Source organism: Balaenoptera physalus, assembly GCF_965194825.1.
Source record: "Balaenoptera physalus genome assembly, chromosome: 10".
Classification (NCBI taxonomy): Eukaryota; Metazoa; Chordata; class Mammalia; order Artiodactyla; family Balaenopteridae; genus Balaenoptera; species Balaenoptera physalus.
In genome coordinates, this window is record NC_138889.1 from 74,366,627 (window position 1) to 74,387,944 (window position 21,318).

Consider the following 21,318-nt stretch of genomic DNA (forward strand, 5'->3'; position numbering starts at 1 on the left):
AGAGGTTTCAGAATTTCCCTTCTAAATAGATGTAAGCTGCTAGTTTCCCAGAAATTCTTTGTGGAACTGCTGCTTTCTGGTTTGAAATAAAGTTGCTGGGACTGCTGTTCCCAGCAACACCTCAATGAGAAAGATGACAAATACTCGAAATAGCAGGCTGGCACGCTACAAGACAAATTTCACTACCATGAAGTTCAACATTTGTCTGGGGAGGAACATGTGGCAGACAGGACAGATTTCTTCCTGGGGTGCCCTGGAAGACTATCCCTTGAATGATGGCTTAATTAAACCTCAAGAGGGCAGCTTCCTGGGCCATCCAGTATTCACAGGCTTCTACACCTGGTACCTATGGCCATCTGGAGTCCCCACCTGGACATTCTGTCGCCCCTGGTTCAGCCTTCACTCCCTAACTCCTCTTCTCTCCCTTTCAGACTGAAGGATGGGCTTTTAGAATAAAAAACACACACACTCTAGATATTTAGCATTATTCCAGAGGAGTAATCCTTCTGAAGGAGACTTGAAGCCTTGGTTCACGCTTGGTCTCCACTCCCTGCCTCCATAAGATGGGTTCTTAACTGCCCACTCCCGGCGCCCTGGAGCACCAAGCCCTGCCCAGCACTGCTGCTCCTCACTCCTGTCCAGGGGGCCTGAGCACTGGCACCCTCACCCTGTGGTGTCTCGGAGTGAGGCATGATGGTGGTGATTCAGCCTATGAGGTCGATGCCCTGATGTTTGCATTTAAAGCTTTATATTCCACAGTATAGAGAGGAACCGTAAGACGTATGCTAATACTTTAAATTTCTAATTTTTTAAAACTTAGAATGACATTAAATAGCAAATAGAAATGCCATAACAAGTTGAGGGAAAGCCAGCAGAAGAAAGGAAAGCGCTTTATACTTTAATAACTTTTTTTAAAAAATTGATTGATTTTATTTATTTTTGGCTGCATTGGGTCTTCGTTGCTGCATGCGGGCTTTCTCTAGTTGCGGCGAGCAGGCTTCTCACTGCGGTGGCTTCTCTTGTTGCAGAGCACGGGCTCTAGGCGTGCAGGCTCAGTAGTTGTGGCTCACGGGTTCTAGAGCACAGGCTCAGTAGTTGTGGCGCACGGGCTTAGTTGCTCCGTGGCATGTGGGATCTTCCCAGACCAGGGCTCGAACCTGTGTCCCCTGCATTGGCAGGAGGATTCTTAACCACTGCGCCACCAGGGAAGCCCTACTTTAATACCTTTAATGGCACTTTTTTTTTTTTTTGAACAAGAGACCCTGCACTTTCATTTTGCACAGGGTCCTGCAAATCAGGTTGCCAGTCCTACCCCAGGATCTGCTGCGATCCAAAGGGCTGGGGAGGGGAAACTGGCCTTACTCCAAGCCTTACTCCAGTACCCACAAAGAGAATGGCACCTACACAGCATGGCCTGAAAGGCTCCAAAGCTAAAACTGAGGGGGACTTAAAGTTAGAAGAGACCTTGTACAATCAGCTGTTTCCCACCAGGACCCTGGAGCCAAGTTACAGCAGACACCAAGGCCTGGCAACCAGAGAGGGAGGGAGGCCTGGTCCAAAGGCCAACAGATGTCCCGTTCCCCAGATGCAGAGCATGAGGTTATGAGGTGAAGAAGACAAAGGAGGCCAGGTTCCCGCTTTGAGTGCTGTTCTTGACACCAAGCAACTACATCCAAGAAGCCTGAGGGCCAGGCACCAGCCCTGACGGGTGTGGTTCCTGGCCGCTTTGCTTCCTTCACCTTGCCCAGTTTCCCCTATTCCCCTGATCTACTTCAATAAATACCAAATGCCTACTCAGTGCCCAGTGCTGGGCTGGGCACCAAAGTCTCAGAGGAGGCAAGACCCCTCCTCTCTGCCATTCATCCTCCTTGTCGACTAGATCTATTCAAAGCCTGCTGTAGGGAGAACCCAACCCACAGGGTTTCATGAAACCCTGAAGCCCAGCCCACTGTAACACTCTAGCTCCCAAGGCCTCTTCTAGAACTTTTCCCTCATGGGTTTCATGTTTGAAAAGGCTGTGTCTGCCAAACTGTTTTTACTAAGTAATAATGGGGAATTCCCTGGATGTCCAGTGGTTAGGACTCCATGCTTCCAACTGCCGGGGGCACAGGTTTGATCCCTGGTCAGGAAACTAAGTTCCTGATAGCCACGCGGTGCAAAAAAAAAAATTAATGTCTTCCACTTCTTACTAATCAGAGACATGCACCACCACCAGACAGCACAGGACACCAGGGCTGCTGCCCTTCCAAGGCACTTCAATCCCCAGCAAAACAAAGAAGAGGTGCGGCCACGTGAGCCCTGGGCAGCTTGACTCGGAGCAGTGGCACATGGCACACAAAGCTCCTTCAAGTGTCAACGCTGGCTCTCACCTCTGATCTGGGGTAGAAGCCACCACCACCATGGTGACCATGAAGACCTACAGTCTAGTCCCAGCTCTAACACTTCGGCCAAATCACTGAACCTTCGTGAACCTGAGTTTCATCATCTGAAAAATGGGATAATCCCCGACCTGCTGCTTCTAGGGACTGTTAGAAGGATCAAAAAAGAAAAGGTACTGGAGAAAGCCAACTGCCCTTTGCTGCCCAAATGTCCAGAATTATACAAGATTCCACATCGGTAAAATGGGACTAGTAACAGTTCCTACCTCATCAAGTTGTTGTGAGAATTAAGTCAGATAATAGCTATAAAACAGTTCCTGGCATTCTTCAAGGACTCAGAAAGATGAAGCTATTACATAATCGCTACTATTACTATTGCTGTTGGTGTTAATGACACTATTATCACAACTTGTTACCTGGCTAAGAGGCTCATGGGAAAGCAAATAAGTTTTAGAGTACAAGAAGTCTTCTTAGGAGATATCAGCATCACCTAGTCTAGAATTGGGAGAACGATGTTTTGTCCCAAGTTAATCCAAAAATGAACCAAAAGTGCAGAAATCAAAACTGAAATCCACCTGCCTTAGCTCAAGGTTTTCTGCTTCAAGAAATTTTTCTCTGGAAAGTATTCAAACACCTGCTAAATATCAGGAGCAACTGATGCATCCTGAAAACCTCACACAACTCTCTGGTCCGAGGATCCAATGGGGAAAATAAAAGCAGCTGTGCCAATGCTTTGTCCCTCTAACTGAGCCCTATTAGAGGAGGACCAAAAAAAAAAAAAAAAATTGAACACTCAGAAATGCTCGTAGTGAATCTAAGAAAGCAGAGTGAAGCAAAACATTTTTTATGTGGGGAAAAGGAGAACAATTACTCCCAAACCCTTAAGTCTCTCAAGAAATTGTCACGGGAGGTAGGAAATATAATCAGCTGCCACAGGGTCTCAGCTTCCCCACATGGTTCACCTTTGAGCGTGGGGACACTGTCACATCCTGCTTTCCCCTAGGCCTGGGAGGACACAGCCTAGGCCCTGGGGGGTAGGGAGCCAGAACTTGCTGTAAGATGATCACCAGGGACTTGACACACAGTTACCACAGAAGAGTCAGCAAGAGACAGGAAGGTTGGGAGGCTGTGACTATGGCCTATAGAGTCCTACACACCCCTCAAGTCCCCCAGCCCAAGACTTTGCCTAGTACCTCATGAAAAAGACCGAAACTATCAGACAGGATCACCCACCTCTCCCCTCACCAACCCTATCAACCTCCTTACATGAGCTCTGGCACTCAGCCCTTCCTTTCCACAAACGGATGAAATGCCCTGTTCCCATCTGAGACCAGTGAGACTTAAGCCCTGGATGCCTTCCCTCCTACCTTCTCTGAAACACTGCTCCAGTAATTGTCCCATCTCTTTTCTGCATCATCTATTTCTCCATCTCTTCTGGATCATTCCCATCCAAACAAAACACGCTCTACAATCTCCTTCTAAAAAAAACCACCCCCCTCCAAATGTACATCCTCTCCAGTTCTCAGCTAGTTCCTCAACTCCACTCTGTAACAAAACCACCTGAAAGATTCACCTATACTTACTGACTCCATTTCCTTACCCCGTGTGTTCTCTTCCACCTGTTCCACTCAGGATTTGTCCTTCAGGCTTCTGGGAGCCCTCATTCTCCTGGGTTTTCTCCTACCTTCTCAGTCCTTCTCCTTTGCCAATCTCCAAATGCTGCTCTGTCCCAAGGCTTAGGTCATCTTTCCTGTCTACACTCTTTTCCTAGGTGATTTCATCTAATCCTGTGGCCCTGAATAACACCTATAATACCCAAATGTATATCTCCAGTCCTCTCTCTTTCCTGGGCTCAGATTCACACACCTGACTAACTGATATATTCACATCTCAATGTAACATGGCACAACGAGATCTCATGCTCTCCCCCACCCCAAACCTGCTCCTCCCGGCCTTCCCATCTCAGTGATATGAGCACCATCCACTCAGGTGCTCAAGCCCACGGGAGTCATCTCTGACCCTTTTCCTTCTCTCGCAGACTGCAACCCAGTCACCAAGCCTGAATCTGACCACTTCTCTCCAGCTCCGATGCTACCTACCACTCTCAGTCAGGCCATCAATGATGCTTGCCTGGACGACAGCAATAGCCTCCTACTACTATCCCTACAGTTGCCCACCTACAGCCCACTCTAGAACAGGCAGAGAGACCATTCTGAAAATGTAAATCAGGTAATTCCCTGCCAGTCCAGTGGTTAGGACTCAGAGCTTTTACTGCCGGGGCCCAGGTTCGATCCCTGGTCGGGGAACTGAGATCTTGCAAGCCGCCAAAAAAAAAAATTAAAAAGTAAATCAGGGCTTCCCTGGTGGCGCAGTGGTTGAGAATCTGCCTGCCAACGCAGGGGACACAGGTTCAAGCCCTGGTCTGGGAAGATCCCACATGCCGCGGAGCAACTAAGCCCGTGAGCCACAACTACTGAGCCTGCGCGTCTAGAGCTTGTGCTCCGCAATAAGAGAGGCCGCGACAGTGAGAGGCCCGCGCACCGCGATGAAGAGTGGCCCCCGCTCGCCGCAACTAGAGAAAGCCCTCGCACAGAAACGAAGACCCAATACAGCTAAATATAATAAATAAATAATAAATAAATTAATTAAAAAAAAAAAAAAAGTAAATCATTCGTGTCACTCCTTACCCTGGCTCACAAAGCTGTGTACCATTCAGCTCTCTCCTGTCTGTAACCTCTTCTCCTGCCACCTTCTCCCTTGTTCACCACATTCCAGACACACCGGCCTTTCTGCTCCTTGAACTCGAAGCTCTTTTGTGCCTTAAAGCCCTTCCACTGGCAGTTTCTCTCTTCCGGAAATGCTCTGCCACCTCATCCACAGAAGGATGGCTCTTTCTCGTCATTCAAATTTTACCTTAAATGTCACCTATTCAGAAACACCAACACTAACCTCCCAATCCAACCAAACCACCCAGTTACTTATCACATCACCTTATTTTAATTTTCTGCATAGTAGTTACCACTATCTGACATTATTCTTGTTTGTTTTTTTCATTTTTCTGTTTCCTCCCCTCCCCCACTCAATTGCAAGCTCCCTGAGCAGCCGACCAGTGAGTGTCTGCCTCCTCACTTCTGTAGTCCCAATGCTTACAACAATGTGTGGTACACAGGAGAAATCTAATAACATCAATGGATGCAGTTATGAGCCAGAGAGGCCCAGTGACCAAGAGGTTTGAGGTCCCAGCCAGCTCCCCAACTTCTCTCTCAAATACAGATGTGAGGTAGGAGAGCAGAACCACAGTCACAGGGCTAGTGCTCATTTCTATAAATCTCATCCATCAGGATTTCAACCATCTGTCAGAGCCCAAACCGGGAGGGAGGCTCTGGGATGTTCTGGGACCATCCGAGCTTCGAATATTCTGCTCCACTACTGACTAGCAGTGTTTTAGTTGGTGAAGAAAGGAATTCTGACTCAGAGTCCCCCAAAATACACCAACCTCTATCCTTTGCCTAGTTTATTCATTCAGTGAACAAACATTTACCGAGTGCCTACTCTGTGCCAGGCACTGGGGCAAAGGATCAAAAGCAGTTTGTGACCTCATGGAGCTCACCTGCGAGCAGGCAGAGGGTTGCAGAGAAACGCTGCAACCCAGGTACACGCCCAGAGTGGGAAATTAAAGACTGCACTAGTGTTAGCGTCAGAACGGCGCCTTAACTCACCGCCCCTCGATTTCATTTCTACAGACCTCGGTCTAGGGTACCTGACGGCTGGGGCAAGGCTCCCGAGCTTCGGCGGAAAAGCCACTGATTGACTAGCAGAGGCAGGAGTGATAGTCCCGGTAAAGCGCCAGCTGAAGACACCGAGTGGTCGAGGAATGCTATTGGCTGACCGGTTCCCCTCCCCAGCCCCGCCGCTCCCCCGCAGGCCCGCGCTTTGGAGAAGCGGGGCTGCGGTGCCGACCTTCCACCACCATCCCGGACAACGTGGCCGAAGAGAAAGACCCCCAGACGAGATGCCCTCCGTCTCTTTCCCCACCCCCCTCTCCTCCCCAACCCCAGTTGCCGGACCCGGGTCAGAACCCCTACTTCCGCTCTCCCCACCCCGGGCCATCCCGGCCCCGGCACCCGCCAGACTCCGCGCAGCCCGAGAGCCCAGCGCGGAGGTGTGTCCGACCCCTCACACCAGCGCCCCAAGCCCGCCCAATCGCCGCGTCCCGGGCGCAGTTTGAAGCCCCGGCGCCCGCATCGGGCGGGATACCGGACCACGGCCCGGGCCCCCCTGCGGAGATGTGGCCCCCGCCTCGCCTCCCCCTGGAACCCGCCGCACAACTCAGGCACAAAATAGCCTACATGAGTGCGGCCGCGGCGCAGTGCGCGCCAACTCGCCGGACCCGCGCGGGGGGAAGGGGGGCGGCGGCGCGGCGGGAAACGGGTCGCACCCCGAGGCACAGGTGAAGGCGCGGCGCCCCCGTCACTTACTCGATGAAGTAACTGGCGCCCTCCTCCGTGAAGCCCTCCTCCCAGCCGCGGGGCAGGTCTGTGGAAACGCGAGAAAAGTCCGGTCAAACTTGGGCCACCCAGGCGCACGACCCCCCTCCCCCGAGCGCCCCACCCCGCCGGCCTGGCGCCCACCTGAGCGGATCATGTGGCCGGAGTTGACGGGTTCCCCGGTGCGCGGGTGTAGCCAGGTCGTGCAGCGGAGCTGGTCGCTGCGGAGAGAGAGATGCACCTGTTAGAGCCGCCGCCGCTCTGGGGGCGCTCGCCCGGCCCCGCACCCCCGCCCGGCCCGCGCCCCAGCCCGCGTCCCCGCTTTCCCGCGCCGTACTTGATGAAGAAGACGCGGCCGTCCCGGCACACGCCGTAGGACCAGTGCTCAGGTAAAGTGTCCCGCCCGACCGCCGCCGCCGCCATGTTCGCCGCGCACTGAGTAGCCGCGGCCGCCGCGGGGAGGGAGGGAGGGGGCGGAGGCGGGGGAGGGGGCGGTGCGGGCGGCGTGCCGGCGGGCTCGGCCAGCGCGGGCCCGGACTGCGCCCCCGGGCGCTCCATTGCGGCGCTGGCTCCACGGGGTGCGGGCGTGCGGCGGCCAGGGCCCGGGCTGGCAGAGTCCCGGCACCGCCGCGGGAGTTCGCCGCTGCACCCGCCCGCCCCAGCGCGGTAGCCGCGGCCTTTGTCCCCGCGCCTTCCCCGCCCCCAGCCCGCCGCGCGCCCCTTGGCCCCTGAGGCCGCGAGACTCGAGCAGGGCGGGGGCCGCCTTCGGGGCGCGGCGGGCCAACTCCTGAGACAGGGTGCTCCCCGAATGCGCCGGTAAACCCCACCGGACCCCCACGCCACAACTCTCTCCAGGAACTGTACTTCTTTCTGAACCATGTAAACCTCAACAGGTTACTTCCATATTCCCTCCGAGCCTCGGTTTCTTCCTCTGTAAAATAAAGTTAGTAATAAATACTACATGGGATTGTTCTGTAGATTAAATGAAATAACAGTGGTGTAAAGTACTTAACTGGACCCGGGCACGTATAGGTGCTCTGTTAATCCCAGGTCAGCCATGATTTCATTTACCCAAGTTTGCAGCTGGCGTATGAAGCAGGAGGGTGCAGGTCCTCCCCCGACACACCAACACATAGCCCTGAAGTTGGAAGGAATAACAGGTCTCTGCCTTCAGTTCTTGTCAAGTGACAGACAGGTGCTGAGAGCTGTGCTGCATCTCATCCATCTTTAGAAGAACAGACCCTCCAGGCGGGGGGCAGGGGGGGTGGTCTGTAGTGGGGACTCTGGAAGCTTCTTTGCATGGCTGGAGCCTTCTCAGTCTTTGGTCTCATCTCAGCTCCTGGGGGATCCCTCCCCTGACCTCACTGTCTAAAGGAGACCCTTCCCCTCCTCCACTCACTATTCCTTTACTTCTGTGCACTTAGTTGACATTCTTATTTGTGTGTTTGTTTATTGCCTTTTTGTTGTACATTATCACACATACACAAACACACCAGTAAAATGTCAGCTGGATGAGAGGAGGGGCCTTGTTCTGTCTCACTCACTGCCATATCCCCAGTGCCTGGAACAGTGCCTGACTCATATATATAGTCAATAAATGCGGCTTGAGTGCATGAAAAACACTCCACCCTGACATCCCTGCACACTAAGCATGGACAGAGAGGAAGCTGGGCTCTGGGAGATGTCAGGTCCAGCCTTTGAGGGACATAGGAGGTAGTTGGTGGGATGCAGCTCACATGAAAGTGAGACTGTAGGCTAGATTCAGAAAGGCGCCCCACTAATAAGAACCTACTGTATAGCACTTTACTCAATACTCTGTAATGACCTATATTGGGAAAAGTATCTAAAAAAGAGTGGATATATGTATAACTGATTCACTTTCCTGTACAGCAAAAACTAACACAACATTGTAAATCAACAATAGAGGAAAGAAAGGAAAGGAAGGAAGGAAGGAATATGCCCCAGACAGGTGGAATTTGGCTGGACCCTGAAGGACTGGTCAGATTTGACTGGGAAGAACGCATCCCAGAGGAGAGGGATGAGAGAGCAAACATGGGATTGTGGAAGGGGTATGGGATGTTGAGGAGACCATAAAGGTCCCTTCCTTAGGAACAGACAGTGGTGTTTGGGAAGGAGGCCCATATGAGTTAAAAAGAGGGAGCTGTGATTGTGGAGGACCTTGAACACCTGTCCGAGAGGACCTTGAACACCAGTCCGAGAGGGCCTCCTCCCTTTGAGGAGATTCTTGAGCAAATTACAAGGGGAGAGTAGTGTCTTTGTTGTTAAACATTAATTTAAAAGAATGCATTAAGTGGGCAAAGGACATGAACACACAGTTCATAGAAAAGTAATACTTTTTTTTTTATAAATTTGTTTATTTTTGGCTGCATTGGGTCTTCGTTGCTGCAAGCGGGCTTTCTCTAGTTGTGGCGAGTGGGCTTCTTACTGTGGTGGCTCCTCTTGTTGTGGAGCATGGGCTCTAGGTGCATGGGCTCCAGTAGTTGCAGCATGCAGGTTCAGTAGTTGTGGCTCGCAGGCTCTGGAGCACAGGCTCAGTAGTTGTGGCACACGGGCTTAGTTGCTCCGCAGCATGTGGGATCTTCCCGGACCAGGGATGGAACTCGTGTCCCCTGTATTGGCAGGCGGATTCTCAACGAATGCACCACCAGGGAAGCCCAGAAAAGTGACACATTTAAACAAATGAAAGAATATTCAACCCCCTCATAATAGGAGGAATGCAGATTAAAATTAAGGTAAGATTTTTTAGTATCAGATTGGCAAAAATCACTTTGTAGAGAAAGACATTCTTGTTCATTGTTGGTGGTGGGACTATAAAATAGTTGTCTCATTGAAGGCAATTTGGCAACAGCTATTATAATTTAAATGCATATATCTTTTGACCTAGCAATTCTTCTACTAGAAATTTATCCTATGTTAATGCTCACACAGGGGCACAAAGACATGTGTACAAGAGTATTCACTGCAACATTGTCAATAGTTACAAAAGACCAGAAACAACCTAAGTGTCTATCCCCCCAAAATGGATTTGTATGGTGACAGATGTTAACTAGATTTATTGTGGTGATGTTTTGCAATATATACAAATATTGAATCATTATGTTGTACGCCTGGAACTAATATAATGTTATATGTCAATTACACCTCAATTTTTTAAAATGGGTTAAATTATGTCATACTCCTACAATGGGCTGCTATGCAGCTGTTAAAAAGAATGAGATAGGTCTCTATGTACTGGTATGGAATACTCTCATATATATTAAGTGAAATGCAAAACGCAGAACTGTGTATGTGGTATGCTGCTATTAATATATAGGTGCTGGGACTTCCCTGGTGGTGCAGTGGTTGAGAATCTGCCTGCTAATGCAGGGGACACGGGTTCGAGCCCTGGTCTGGGAAGATCACACATGCCACGGAGCAACTAGGCCCGTGAGCCACAACTACTGAGCCTGCGCATCTGAAGCCTGTGCTCCGCAACAAGAGAGGCCGCGATAGTGAGAGGCCCGCGCACCGCGATGAAGAGTGGCCCCCGCTTGCCACAACTAGAGAAAGCCCTCGCACAGAAACGAAGACCCAACACAGCCAAAAATAAATATAAATAAATAAATTAAAAAAAAATATATAGGTGCATCATGGCTGAATAAGATACCCTTAATTTGTGTCCTGCCTTCAACAACAACAATATGGCATCCATCCATGGACTCGAGTGCTTCTTTGGGAGCTGTGGGATCCAGCATTATATGCCAAGGGACCCAGGAGGAGTCTCACCCACACATATTTCAGGCAATAGACATACAAACCTTGGTCCCAGCTGTGGACCCTGAGAGGCCCACGAACCAACTGCAGCCCCTCTCAGACACAGTCTAGGAGCCGTGGCAAACCCTGTCTTAGAAAATCACCCGCAGACAAGAGGGTCTTTGTGGAAGTCCAGGTTTGGTGTAAAGTTCCAGCACACCACCGGAGCAAAAAAATACAAGTTTGGATGCATTGAAAAAGGCAGTTAGTAAAACCTAGAGGAGGGAGCTGCTCTTTCAAATGCAAAGACAGCAACACAAAACTTCAAGGAACATGACAAAAGTGAAACATGACACCACCAAAGGATCACAATAATCTTCCAGTTACCAATCCCAAAGACATGGAGATATGCAATTTACCCAGTAAATAATTCAAAATCGCTCTGTTTTGGGACTTCCCTGGTGGCGCAGTGGTCAAGAATCTGCCGGCCAATGCAGGGGACACGGGTTTGAGGCCTGGGCTGGGAAGATCCCATGTGCCGCAGAGCAACTAAGCCCGTGCACCACGACTACTGAGCCCACATGCCACAACTACTGAAGCCTGCACACCTAGAGCCCGTGCTCTGCAACAAGAGAAGCCACCTCAATGAGAAGCCCACACACTGCAACAAAGAGTAGCCCCTGCTCACCACAACTAGAGAAAGCCCGTGTGCAGCAATGAAGACCCAACACAGCCAAAAATAAATAAATAAATTTATTTTAAAAAATAGCCCTGTTTTAAGGAAACTTAATGAGCTACAAATAATAAATGCTGGAGAGGGTGTGGAGAAAAGGGAACCCTCTTACACGGTTGGAATGTAAATTGGTACAGCCACTATGGAAAACAGTATGTACATTCCTCAATGAACTAAAAATAGAGTTGACATATGATTCAACAATCTCACTCCTGGGCATATACCCAGATAAAACTATAATTCGAAAAGATACATGCACCCCTATGTTCATAGCAGCACTATTTACAATAGACAAGACTTGGAAACAACCTAAATGTCCACTGACAGATGAATGGATAAGGAAGATGTGGTGTTTATATATAATGGAACGTTACTCAGCCATTAAAAAGAATGAAATAATGTCATATACAGCAACATGGATGGACCTAGAGATTATCATACTAAGCAAAGTAAGTAAGAAAGAGAAAGACAAATACCATATGATATCACTTATATGTAGAATCTAAAATAAGACACAAATGAACCAATCTATGAAACAGAAACAGAATCAGGGACCTAGAGAACAGACTGGTGGTTGCCAAGGGAGAGGGGGAGGGGGAGAGGATAGGAGTGGGAGTTTGGGATTAGCAGATGCAAACTGGTATATATAGAATGGATAAACAACGTCCTAATGTATAGCACAGGGAACTATATTCAATATCCTGTGATAAACCATAATGGAAAAGAATATGAAAAAGAATATATATATATATATATGTATAACTGAGTCACTTTGCTATACAGCAGTAATTAACACAACATTGTAATTCAACTACACTTCTATAAAAAATAAATTAAAAAAAGAAAATATTCAAAAAAAGTTAAAAATTAAAAAAATGAAATTCATATGGGGATTTCCCTGGTGGTCCAGCAGTAAAGAATCTGCCTTCCAATGCAAGGGACACGGATTCGATCCCTGATTGGGGAATTAAGATCCCACATGCCATGGGGCAACTAAGCCTGCACACCACAACTACTGAGCTCACGCGCCAAATGAGAGAGCCCGCATGCCGCAAACTATAGAGCCCATGCTCTCTGGAGCCCGTGCACCACAACTACAGAGCCCGTGCACCCTGGAGCCCACACGCCACAACTAGAGAGAGAAAACCCGCACACCACAACTAGAGAGAAGCCCAAGTGCTGCAACGAAGAGACTGGGCGTGCCACAATGAAAGATCCTGCATGCTGTAACTAACACCCAATGCAGCCAAAAAAATAATAATAAAATAAAATAAAATTCATATGGTACCAAAAAAGACCCTGACTAGCCGAAGTCATCCTGAGAAAGAAGAACAAAGCTAGAGGCATCACACTTTCTGATTTCAAACTATACTACAAAGCTACAGTAATCAAAACAGTATGGTACTGGCATAAAAATAGATCTGTAAACCAGTGGAACAGAATAGAGAGCCCAGAAATAAACCCTCACATAAGCTATCAACTGATATTTGACAAGGGAGCCAAGAATACTCAATGGGGAAAGGATAGTCTCTTCAATAAATGGGAAAACTGGATGGTCACACCCAGAAGAATGAAATTGGACCCCTATCTTACACCACTCACAAAAATTAACTCAAATGGATTAAAGACTTAAACATAAGACCTGAAAACATAAAACTAGAAGAGAACATAGGATAAAAGCTCCTTGACACTGGTCTTGGCAATGATTTTTTAGATATGATACCAAATGCATAAGCAAAAAAAGCAAAAATAAATGAGACTACATTAAACTAAAAGCTTCTGCAAAGAAACAGTCAACAAAGTGAAAAGGCAACCTACAGAATGGAAGAAAATATTTGCAAATCATACATCTGATAAAGGGTTAATATCCAAACTATGTAAGGAACTCCTACAACTCGGTAACCAAAAACAATCCAATTAAAAATGGGCAGAGGGGGGCTTCCCTGGTGGCGCAGGGGTTAAGAATCCACCTGCCAATGCAGGGGACACGGGTTTGAGGCCTGGGCTGGGAAGATCCCACATGCTGTGGAGCAGCTAAGCCCGTGCGCCACAACAACTGAGCCTGCGCTCTAGAGCCCGCGAGCCACAACTACTGAGCCCACATGCCACAACTACTGAAGCCTGTGTGCCTAGAGCCCATGCTCCGCAACAAGAGAAGCCACTGCAATGAGAAGCCTGCGCACCGCAACAAAGAGTAGCCCCCACTCGCCCCAACTAGAGAAAGCACGCGTGCAGCAACGAAGACCCAATGCAGCCAAAAATTAAAAAAAAAAAAAAAAAGGGCAGAGGGGGACTTCCCTGGTGGTCCGGTGGTTAAGACTCCCCGCTTCCACTGCAGGGGGCACGGGTTCGATCCGTGGTCAGGGAACTAAGATCCCACATGCCATGGGGCAACTAAGCCCACGCGACACAACTATAGAAGCCTGTGCACCTCAATGAAAGATCCTGCATGCCGCAATGAAGATACCGTGTGCCGCAACTAGACCCAGCACAGCCAAAATAAATAAATATTTAAAAAACAAAAAAAAAGCCCCTAGAGCTCAGTTGGGATTTCAGATCTCAGTAGGAAGGGCCTGCCAACAAGGCATCTTCATCTCCAAGGTGATTCTTGACTCTGATGTACACTGAGCAGGACTTCAGAAAGGGGACCAAGTCCTAGATGTGAACAATGTGGATTTCCAAGATATCAAGCACAGCAAGGCTATTGAGATCCTGAAGACAGCTGGCAAAATCAGCATGCATGTCTGCTTTTTTTCAGTACAATTATCAACATCAAAAAGAGATGACTGGGGGCTTCCCTGGTGGGGCAGTGGTTGAGAATCTGCCTGCCAATGCAGGGGACACGGGTTCGAGCCCTGGTCTGGGAAGATCCCACATGCCGCGGAGCAACTGGGCCTGTGAGCCACAATTACTGAGCCTGCGCATCTGGAACTTGTGCTCTGCAACAAGAGAGGCCGCGATAGTGAGAGGCCCACGCACCGCAATGAAGAGTGGCCCCCGCTTACCACAACTAGAGAAAGCCCTCGCACAGAAACGAAGACCCAACACAGCCATAAATAAATAAATAAATAAAATTAAAAAAAAAAAAAAAAAAAAGAGATGACTGTGCATTAGAGCATTGCAGCCCACAGCCCTCCACATGATCTGCTAGGACAAGCTGGCGAGTCCCCTGTGCAGCCACTGGGGAAACTGTACTCTTAGCCCCTCCCTGGCCCAGCAGAGTGGGGAGAATGGGGAGACAGACAACACACTGAGCCAGCCAGCCAACTGCATTACCCAAACCGTGCTGTGCTTTTAGTTGCCTAGTTTTCTAGGTGACCTTCATTCCCTGAAAGGAGAAAGATGATGGTGTCTAGGTACAACCTAGCCTGTAAAGAACCCTGCTAGAAAAGGCAACTGACATTTATTGAATACCATGTGCTAGGCAATTACATATGTCATATTTTCATTAGATTACAAAAATCAGTAGAAAAAAGAATCTTGGGGGCCTTCTATCTAATCTGCCTGGCCATCTCATCCCATCCTTATACTACTAGTTTCATACACTTTGGAGACTCCAGTGGGACCCTGCTTTCTTCCCCTTACTCCTCCTATCCTCTCCCCCGAAAAATAAAATGCAATATTCAGAGGAAAATATATATGTATATTTATGGATAAAATAATACAGTTCATCAAGAGTTCCAATAAGAGATACCATGAAATTATCTCAATAAATGCCAAAAGATGTATTTGAGAAAATACACTCATTTTAAAAATTATGTTAGAATCTAAAATGAAAAATAGTGACAATATCAAATGCTGGTGAGTGTGCAGAGAAACTGTCTCTCTCACACATTGCTAGTGGGAATGTGAAATGGTACAGCCATTCTGGAAAATAGTTTGGCAGTTTCTTAAAAAACTTAACATTCACTTACCATATGTCCCAGCATTCCCACTCCTGGACATTCCAGAGAAATGAGACATGCTCACATAAAAACTTATACGTGATTGTTCATAGCAGCTTTTTGTAATAGCCCCAAACTGGAAACAAACAAAATGTCCTAGAGTAGCTGAATAGTTTTAAAAACTGTGGTACATCTACACCATGGAATACACTTGGTAACAAACTGTTGGTATATACAACAACTTGAGTGGATCTCAAGGAATTATGCTGAGTGAAAAAAGCCAATCTGAAAAGGTCACATTATATGATTCCATAACATTCTCAAATTTTAAAAATTACAGAGATGGAGAACTTATCAGTGGTTGCAAGGGGTGAGGGATGGTGATGGGAAGGGGAAAGATGGATAAAAGAGTGGCATGAAGGAGATCTTTGTAGTGATGAAATAGTTCTGTATCTTGATTGCAATGGTGGTTACACAAATCAGTAAAATGACTACAGAATGATATAGTCTGTATTCTGTAAACTATAGAATGACGTACACATACATTATACCAATGCTAATTTTCTTTTTTTTTTTTTGGCCGCGCCATGTGGGCATGCGGGATCTTAGTTCCCCGACCAGGGATCGAACCCATGCCCCCTGCAGTGGAAGCGGGGAGTCTTAACCACCAGACCGCCAGGGAAGTCCCTGTACCAATGCTAATTTTCTAATTTTGATATGATATTGTCCTGTAGTTATGTAAGATGTAACCATTGGTGAAATGGGTGGAGGGTAAATAGGGACCTCTTTACTGTCTTTGCAAACTTCTGTTTGCAATCTATAATTATCTCAAAATAAAAAGTTTAAGAAATGTATTAGAAAATTACAAATAACCAGATGTTTCTTTTGAGAGTATATCTCTCAGACATACACATTCTTTAACAATGAAACATTTAAAAATATTCTCATTAAAATAAATAAACATTTTTTTAAAAAAGAACAAGCATATCTATAGTGATGCTATTATTTAAGGTTGTTTTAGAAGTTCTTGCCAATACAATCAGACCTGAAACAGAAATAAAAGATTTAAGTATTGGGAAGGAAATAAAATTATCTTCATTTGCAGACAATACAAATATGGCATAATGCCTTAAAACATGGAGAACAACCCTAAACTCTTAGAATTAATAAGGAAACTCAGGACCAAGATAATATCACAAAATTAATAGTTTAATAATCAGTTGAACTCTTTCCCCCATAATAATAGCAGCAAAAATATAAACAATTTAGGAATAACCCTAATGAAAAAATATATACAAAACATATGTGTAAAACCTATATGATGAAAACCACAAAGCTTTACTGAGATAGTCAATGTTATAACAACTTGGTTTCAAATTTAAACCTGTAAATGTAAAAACAATAATAAAAGCAATGCATGCATTCTAATCGTTTTTGTAAGATTTAGAAATTCTTGCAATTACTAGTAACATAATCCAATGGATTACTAGCAAAAATGTTTATATTATCTAGCTCTGCATCACCCCAAACAGCCATTGGCCGTGGGAATTATGGCTAGCCTACATTGTCTGAATTGATATGTACTCTAAGTATAAAATACAGAGCAGATTTTAAAGACTTAGTATAAAAAATGTAAAATACCTCATTCATAATTGTTTATAATGATTACATGTTGATATAATATTTTGGATACATTAAGTTATGTAAAATATATTATTAAAAGAGTGGTTACTACCAAATTCAAAGCTACATATATTGGCTCACCTTTGCGGCTCACATTATATTTCAATTGGACAGCTAGTGCTGTTCGAGCATTTTCCTTTTTTTTTCTTCCAGCTTTATTGAGATATAATTGACATACAGCACTGTGTAAGTTTAAGGTGCACAGCATAATGATTTGACTTACATACATCATGAAGTGATTATCACAATAAGTTTAGGGAACATCCGTCATCTCATAGAGACACAAAACAAAAGAAATAGAAGAAAGTATTTCCCTTTGTGATGAGAACTCTTAGGTTTTGCTCGCAACTTTCATATATAACATACAGCAGTGTTTATAATCTTTATCATGTTGTACATTACATCCCTAGTACTTATTTATCTTATAACTGGAAGTCTGTACCTTTTTTTTTTTTCTGGCCATGCCACGTGGCTTACAGGATCCTAGTTCCCAGACCAGGGAGCCAACCCCGGGCCCTCGGCAGTGAAAGCATGGAGTGCTAACCACTGGAGGTCTGTACCTTTTGATCACCTTCATCCAGTTCCCCTTTGTGCCTCTGGTAAACACAAATCTGATCTCTTTTCTATGAGGCTGTTTCTAAAGTATAATGGACCTACAACACTATGTTAGTTCCTGTTATACAATATAGCGATTCAGTATTTCTATACATTTCAAAATGATCATCACAATAAGTCTAGTTACCGTCTGTCACCATACAAAGATATTACATAATTATTGACTATATTCCCCACAATGTACATTTCATCCTTGTGACCCATTTATTTTGCAACTGGAAATTTCTACCTCTTAATCTCCCTCACTTATTTCTCTCCTCCCTTGCTCCCCTTTCCTCTGGCATCCACCTGTTTGTTCTCTGTATTTGTAACTGTTTCTGTTTTGTTATATTTGTTCATTTGTTTTTTAGATTCCACATATAAATGAAATCATATAGGATTTGTCTTTCCCTGACTTATTTCATTTAACTTATAATACCCTGTAGGTCCATCCATTTTGACAATGATGGCAAGATTTCATTCCTTTTTATGACTGAGTAGCATTCCATTGTGTGTGTGTGTATATATATATGTATGTATCATATATATGTATATATATATCACATCTTCTTTATCTATTCATCTATTGATGGGGACTTAGGTTGCTTCTTGGCTATTATAAATAATGCTACAATGAACATAGGGGTGCATATATCTTTTCTAATTAGTGTTTTCATTGGATAAATACCCAGGAGTGGTATGTACTTATTGCCATTTTGTTAATTTTGGGGTTGTTTTTGTAGTTCTTTTTTGCTCCTTTTTTCTTCTTTTGCTCCCTTCCCTTGTGATTTGATGACTATCTTTAGTGTTATGTTTGGATTCCTTTCTCTTGTGTTTGTGCATATATCTGTTACAGATTTTTGGTTTGTGGTTACCATGAGGTTTATATACAGCAATCTTTATATATACATGATTATTTTAAGTTGCTGATCTCTTAAGTTTTAATGCATTTTAACAACTCTGCATTTTTACTCCATCCCCCCTCCATGTTTACTGTTTTTGACATCACATTTTACATCTTTTTGTTTTGTGGATCCCTTAACTACTTATTGCAGACATAGATGAGTTTACTACTTTTGTCTTTTAACCTTCCTCTAGCTTTATACATGGTTGATTACTATCTTTACTGTATATTTGCCATTACCAATGAGATTTTTCCTTTCGTACTTTTCATATTTTTAGTTGTGGCCTTTTCTTTTCTGCTTAGAGAGGTCCCTTTAACATTTCTTATAGAGCTGGTTTCATGGTGCTACACTCTTAGCTTTTGCTTGTCTGTCAAACTTTGTGTGATTTTGTGTGCACCCTTTAAGAGTGGAGTCTCTTTCCAAAGACAGCCTCTTCAATAAGTGGTGCTGGGAAAACTGGACAGCTACATGTAAAAGAATGAAATCAGATCACTCCCTAACACCATATACAAAAAAACTCAAAATGGATTAAAGGCCTAAATGTAAGGCCAGACACTATAAAACTCTTAGAGGAAAACACAGGCAGAACACTCTATGACATAAATCACAGCAAGATCCTTTTTGACCCACCTCTTAGAGAAATGGAAATAAAAACAAAAATAAACAAATGGGACCTAATGAAACTTAAAAGCTTTTGCACAGCAAAGGAAACCATAAACAAGACGAAAAGACAACCCTCAGAATGGGAGAAAATATTTGCAAATGAAGTAGCTAACAAAGGATTAATCTCCAAAATTTACAAGCAGCTCATGCAGCTCAATATCAAAAAAACAAACAACCCAATCCAAAAATGGGCAGAAGACCTAAATAGACATTTCTCCAAAGAAGATATACAGATTGCCAACAAACACATGAAAGAATGCTCAACATCATTAATCATTAGAGAAATGCAAATCAAAACCACAATGAGGCATCACCTCACACTGGTCAGAATGGCCATCATCAAAATATCTAGAAACAATAAATGCTGGAGAGGGTGTGGAGAAAAGGGAACCCTCTTGCACTGTTGGTGGGAATGTAAATTGATACAGCCACTGTGGAGAAGAGTATGGAGGTTCCTTAAAAAACTAAAAATAGAGTTACCACATGATCCAGCAATCCCACTCCTGGGCATATACCCTGAGAAAACCATAATTCAAAAAGAGTCATGTACCACAATGTTCATTGCAGCTCTATTTACAATAGCCAGGACATGGAAGCAACCTAAGTGTCCATCAACAGATGAATGGATAAAGAAGATGTGGCACATATATACAATGGAATATTACTCAGCTATAAAAAGAAACGAAATTGAGTTATTTGTAGTGAGGTGGATGGACCTAGAGTCTGTCATACAGAGTGAAGTAAGTCAGAAAGAGAAAAACAAATACCGTATGCTAACACATATATATGGAATCTAAACAAACAAACAAAAATGGTCACAAAGAACCTAGGGGCAAGACGGGAATAAAGATGCAGACCTACTAGAGAATGGACTTAAGGACACTGGGAGGGGGAAGAGTAAGCTGGGACAAAGTGAGAGAGTGGCATGGACATATATACACTACCAAATGTAAAACCGATAGCTAGTGGGAAGCAGCCGCATAGCACAGGGAGATCAGCTCAGTGTTTTGTGTCCACCTAGAGGGGTGGGATAGGGAGGGTGGGAGGGAGGGAGACACAAGAGGGAAGAGATATGGGGACATATGTATATGTATAGCTGACTCACTTTGTTATAAAGCAGAAACTAACACACCATTGTAAAGCAATTATACTCCAATAAAGATGTTAAAAAAAAAAGAGTGGAGTCTCTTTCCTACAGCCCTCTGGCTCTTCTGAAAGCAAGCCCTGCTGGCCTTCAAAGCCAATTGTTCTGGTGTTTTGTCTTCCTGGTGCAAGACCCCCGGTCTGGGGACCCTCATGAGGGGCTCAGACCCCACTCCTTAAGGAGAACATGTGCAATTGTAATTATCCTCCTGTTTGGTGGTCGCCAACCTGGGAGTCTTGCCTGTACTGTGTCTCCACCCCTCCTACCCATCTTGTTATGGTTCCTTCTTTATATCTTTGGTTGTAGAAGATCTTTTCTGCTAGACTTTGGGCCTTTCTCATCAACTGCTCTGTAAACAGCTGTAATTTTGCTGTGCCCGATGGAGGAGGTGAGCTCAGGGTCTTCCTATGCTGCCATCTTGGCCACTCCCCCATTTTAGCTTCTCCATGTCATACTTTCATGTACCTATAGACCTTACTACCCATTAGAATTACTTGGGAGCTTTAACAAAATGCCTGTGCCCTATCCCAAGTAATACAGTTGGTGTTGGTGGCATTGGTATGACCTTAAATCTCCCCAGGTGATTCTAATATACACCCAAGGTAAATAAGTACCACTACTGACCCCAAGCTATCAGGCCCTAGAGAATTCTTTTTCACATTTTTCATTTTATATAATTAAGAAAAGGCACTCTGCAGGCTAAGAAGTAACATTTGAATGTGAGTGCAAATATGTGGTGCCAGTTCCATTCTGGATCAATACCTCCTGTGATTGGTCAAAACAAGATGTGAATTTTTCCCAGACAATCATTGCCTAGTCACAGCAAATGTTTCAGTTTATAAAAACAAAGTAATGAATTTTTTTGAAGTTCTACATGATCCTCGGCTGAGTACAATTACAAATATTTCAGCTGGATGGAATTTAAAACATAGAAGGTTTGTGTGCTTTCTCCCCTTTTCTGATCATAGCATCTCTAGGAGGTGGGCAGAGCAAGAGTTTTTATCCCCATTTCTAAAGGAGGACACAGAGGCCCACAGAGGGCAAGTGGGTCTCCTAAGATTGTGTGGCTAGTAATGTAACGTAGCCTAGACTCC

The 21,318-nt window shown here is 45.2% G+C and overlaps 1 protein-coding gene and 1 long non-coding RNA gene across 13 annotated transcripts in view; one reads left to right on the top strand and one right to left on the bottom strand.

Moving 5' to 3' along the window:
• PLEKHA7 (pleckstrin homology domain containing A7) overlaps positions 1–7,347 on the bottom strand; it is a 210,187-nt gene extending 202,840 nt beyond the window's left edge. For 11 of the 12 annotated variants that reach the window (XR_014267916.1, XR_014267917.1, XR_014267918.1 and 8 more), the window contains exons 1-3: positions 7,203–7,346; positions 7,010–7,086; positions 6,857–6,914 (exon numbers count right to left, since the gene is read on the bottom strand). Coding sequence is in view for 9 of the 12 variants with exons in the window: in XM_082476520.1 (XP_082332646.1) it covers positions 6,857–6,914; positions 7,010–7,086; positions 7,203–7,288 (221 nt within the window). In the remaining 3 variants the exon portion in view is untranslated. Of the gene's footprint in view, positions 1–6,856; positions 6,915–7,009; positions 7,087–7,202 lie in introns of all 12 variants that reach the window. The other variant, XM_082476523.1, reaches the window with a different exon arrangement.
• Positions 7,348–7,762: 415 nt separating this feature from the next.
• Positions 7,763–20,261, top strand: LOC309667726. The gene is made up of 2 exons (XR_014267921.1): positions 7,763–10,199; positions 10,509–20,261. It is a non-coding gene; the product is annotated as an uncharacterized lncRNA (long non-coding RNA).
• The last annotated feature ends 1,057 nt before the right edge of the window (positions 20,262–21,318 follow it).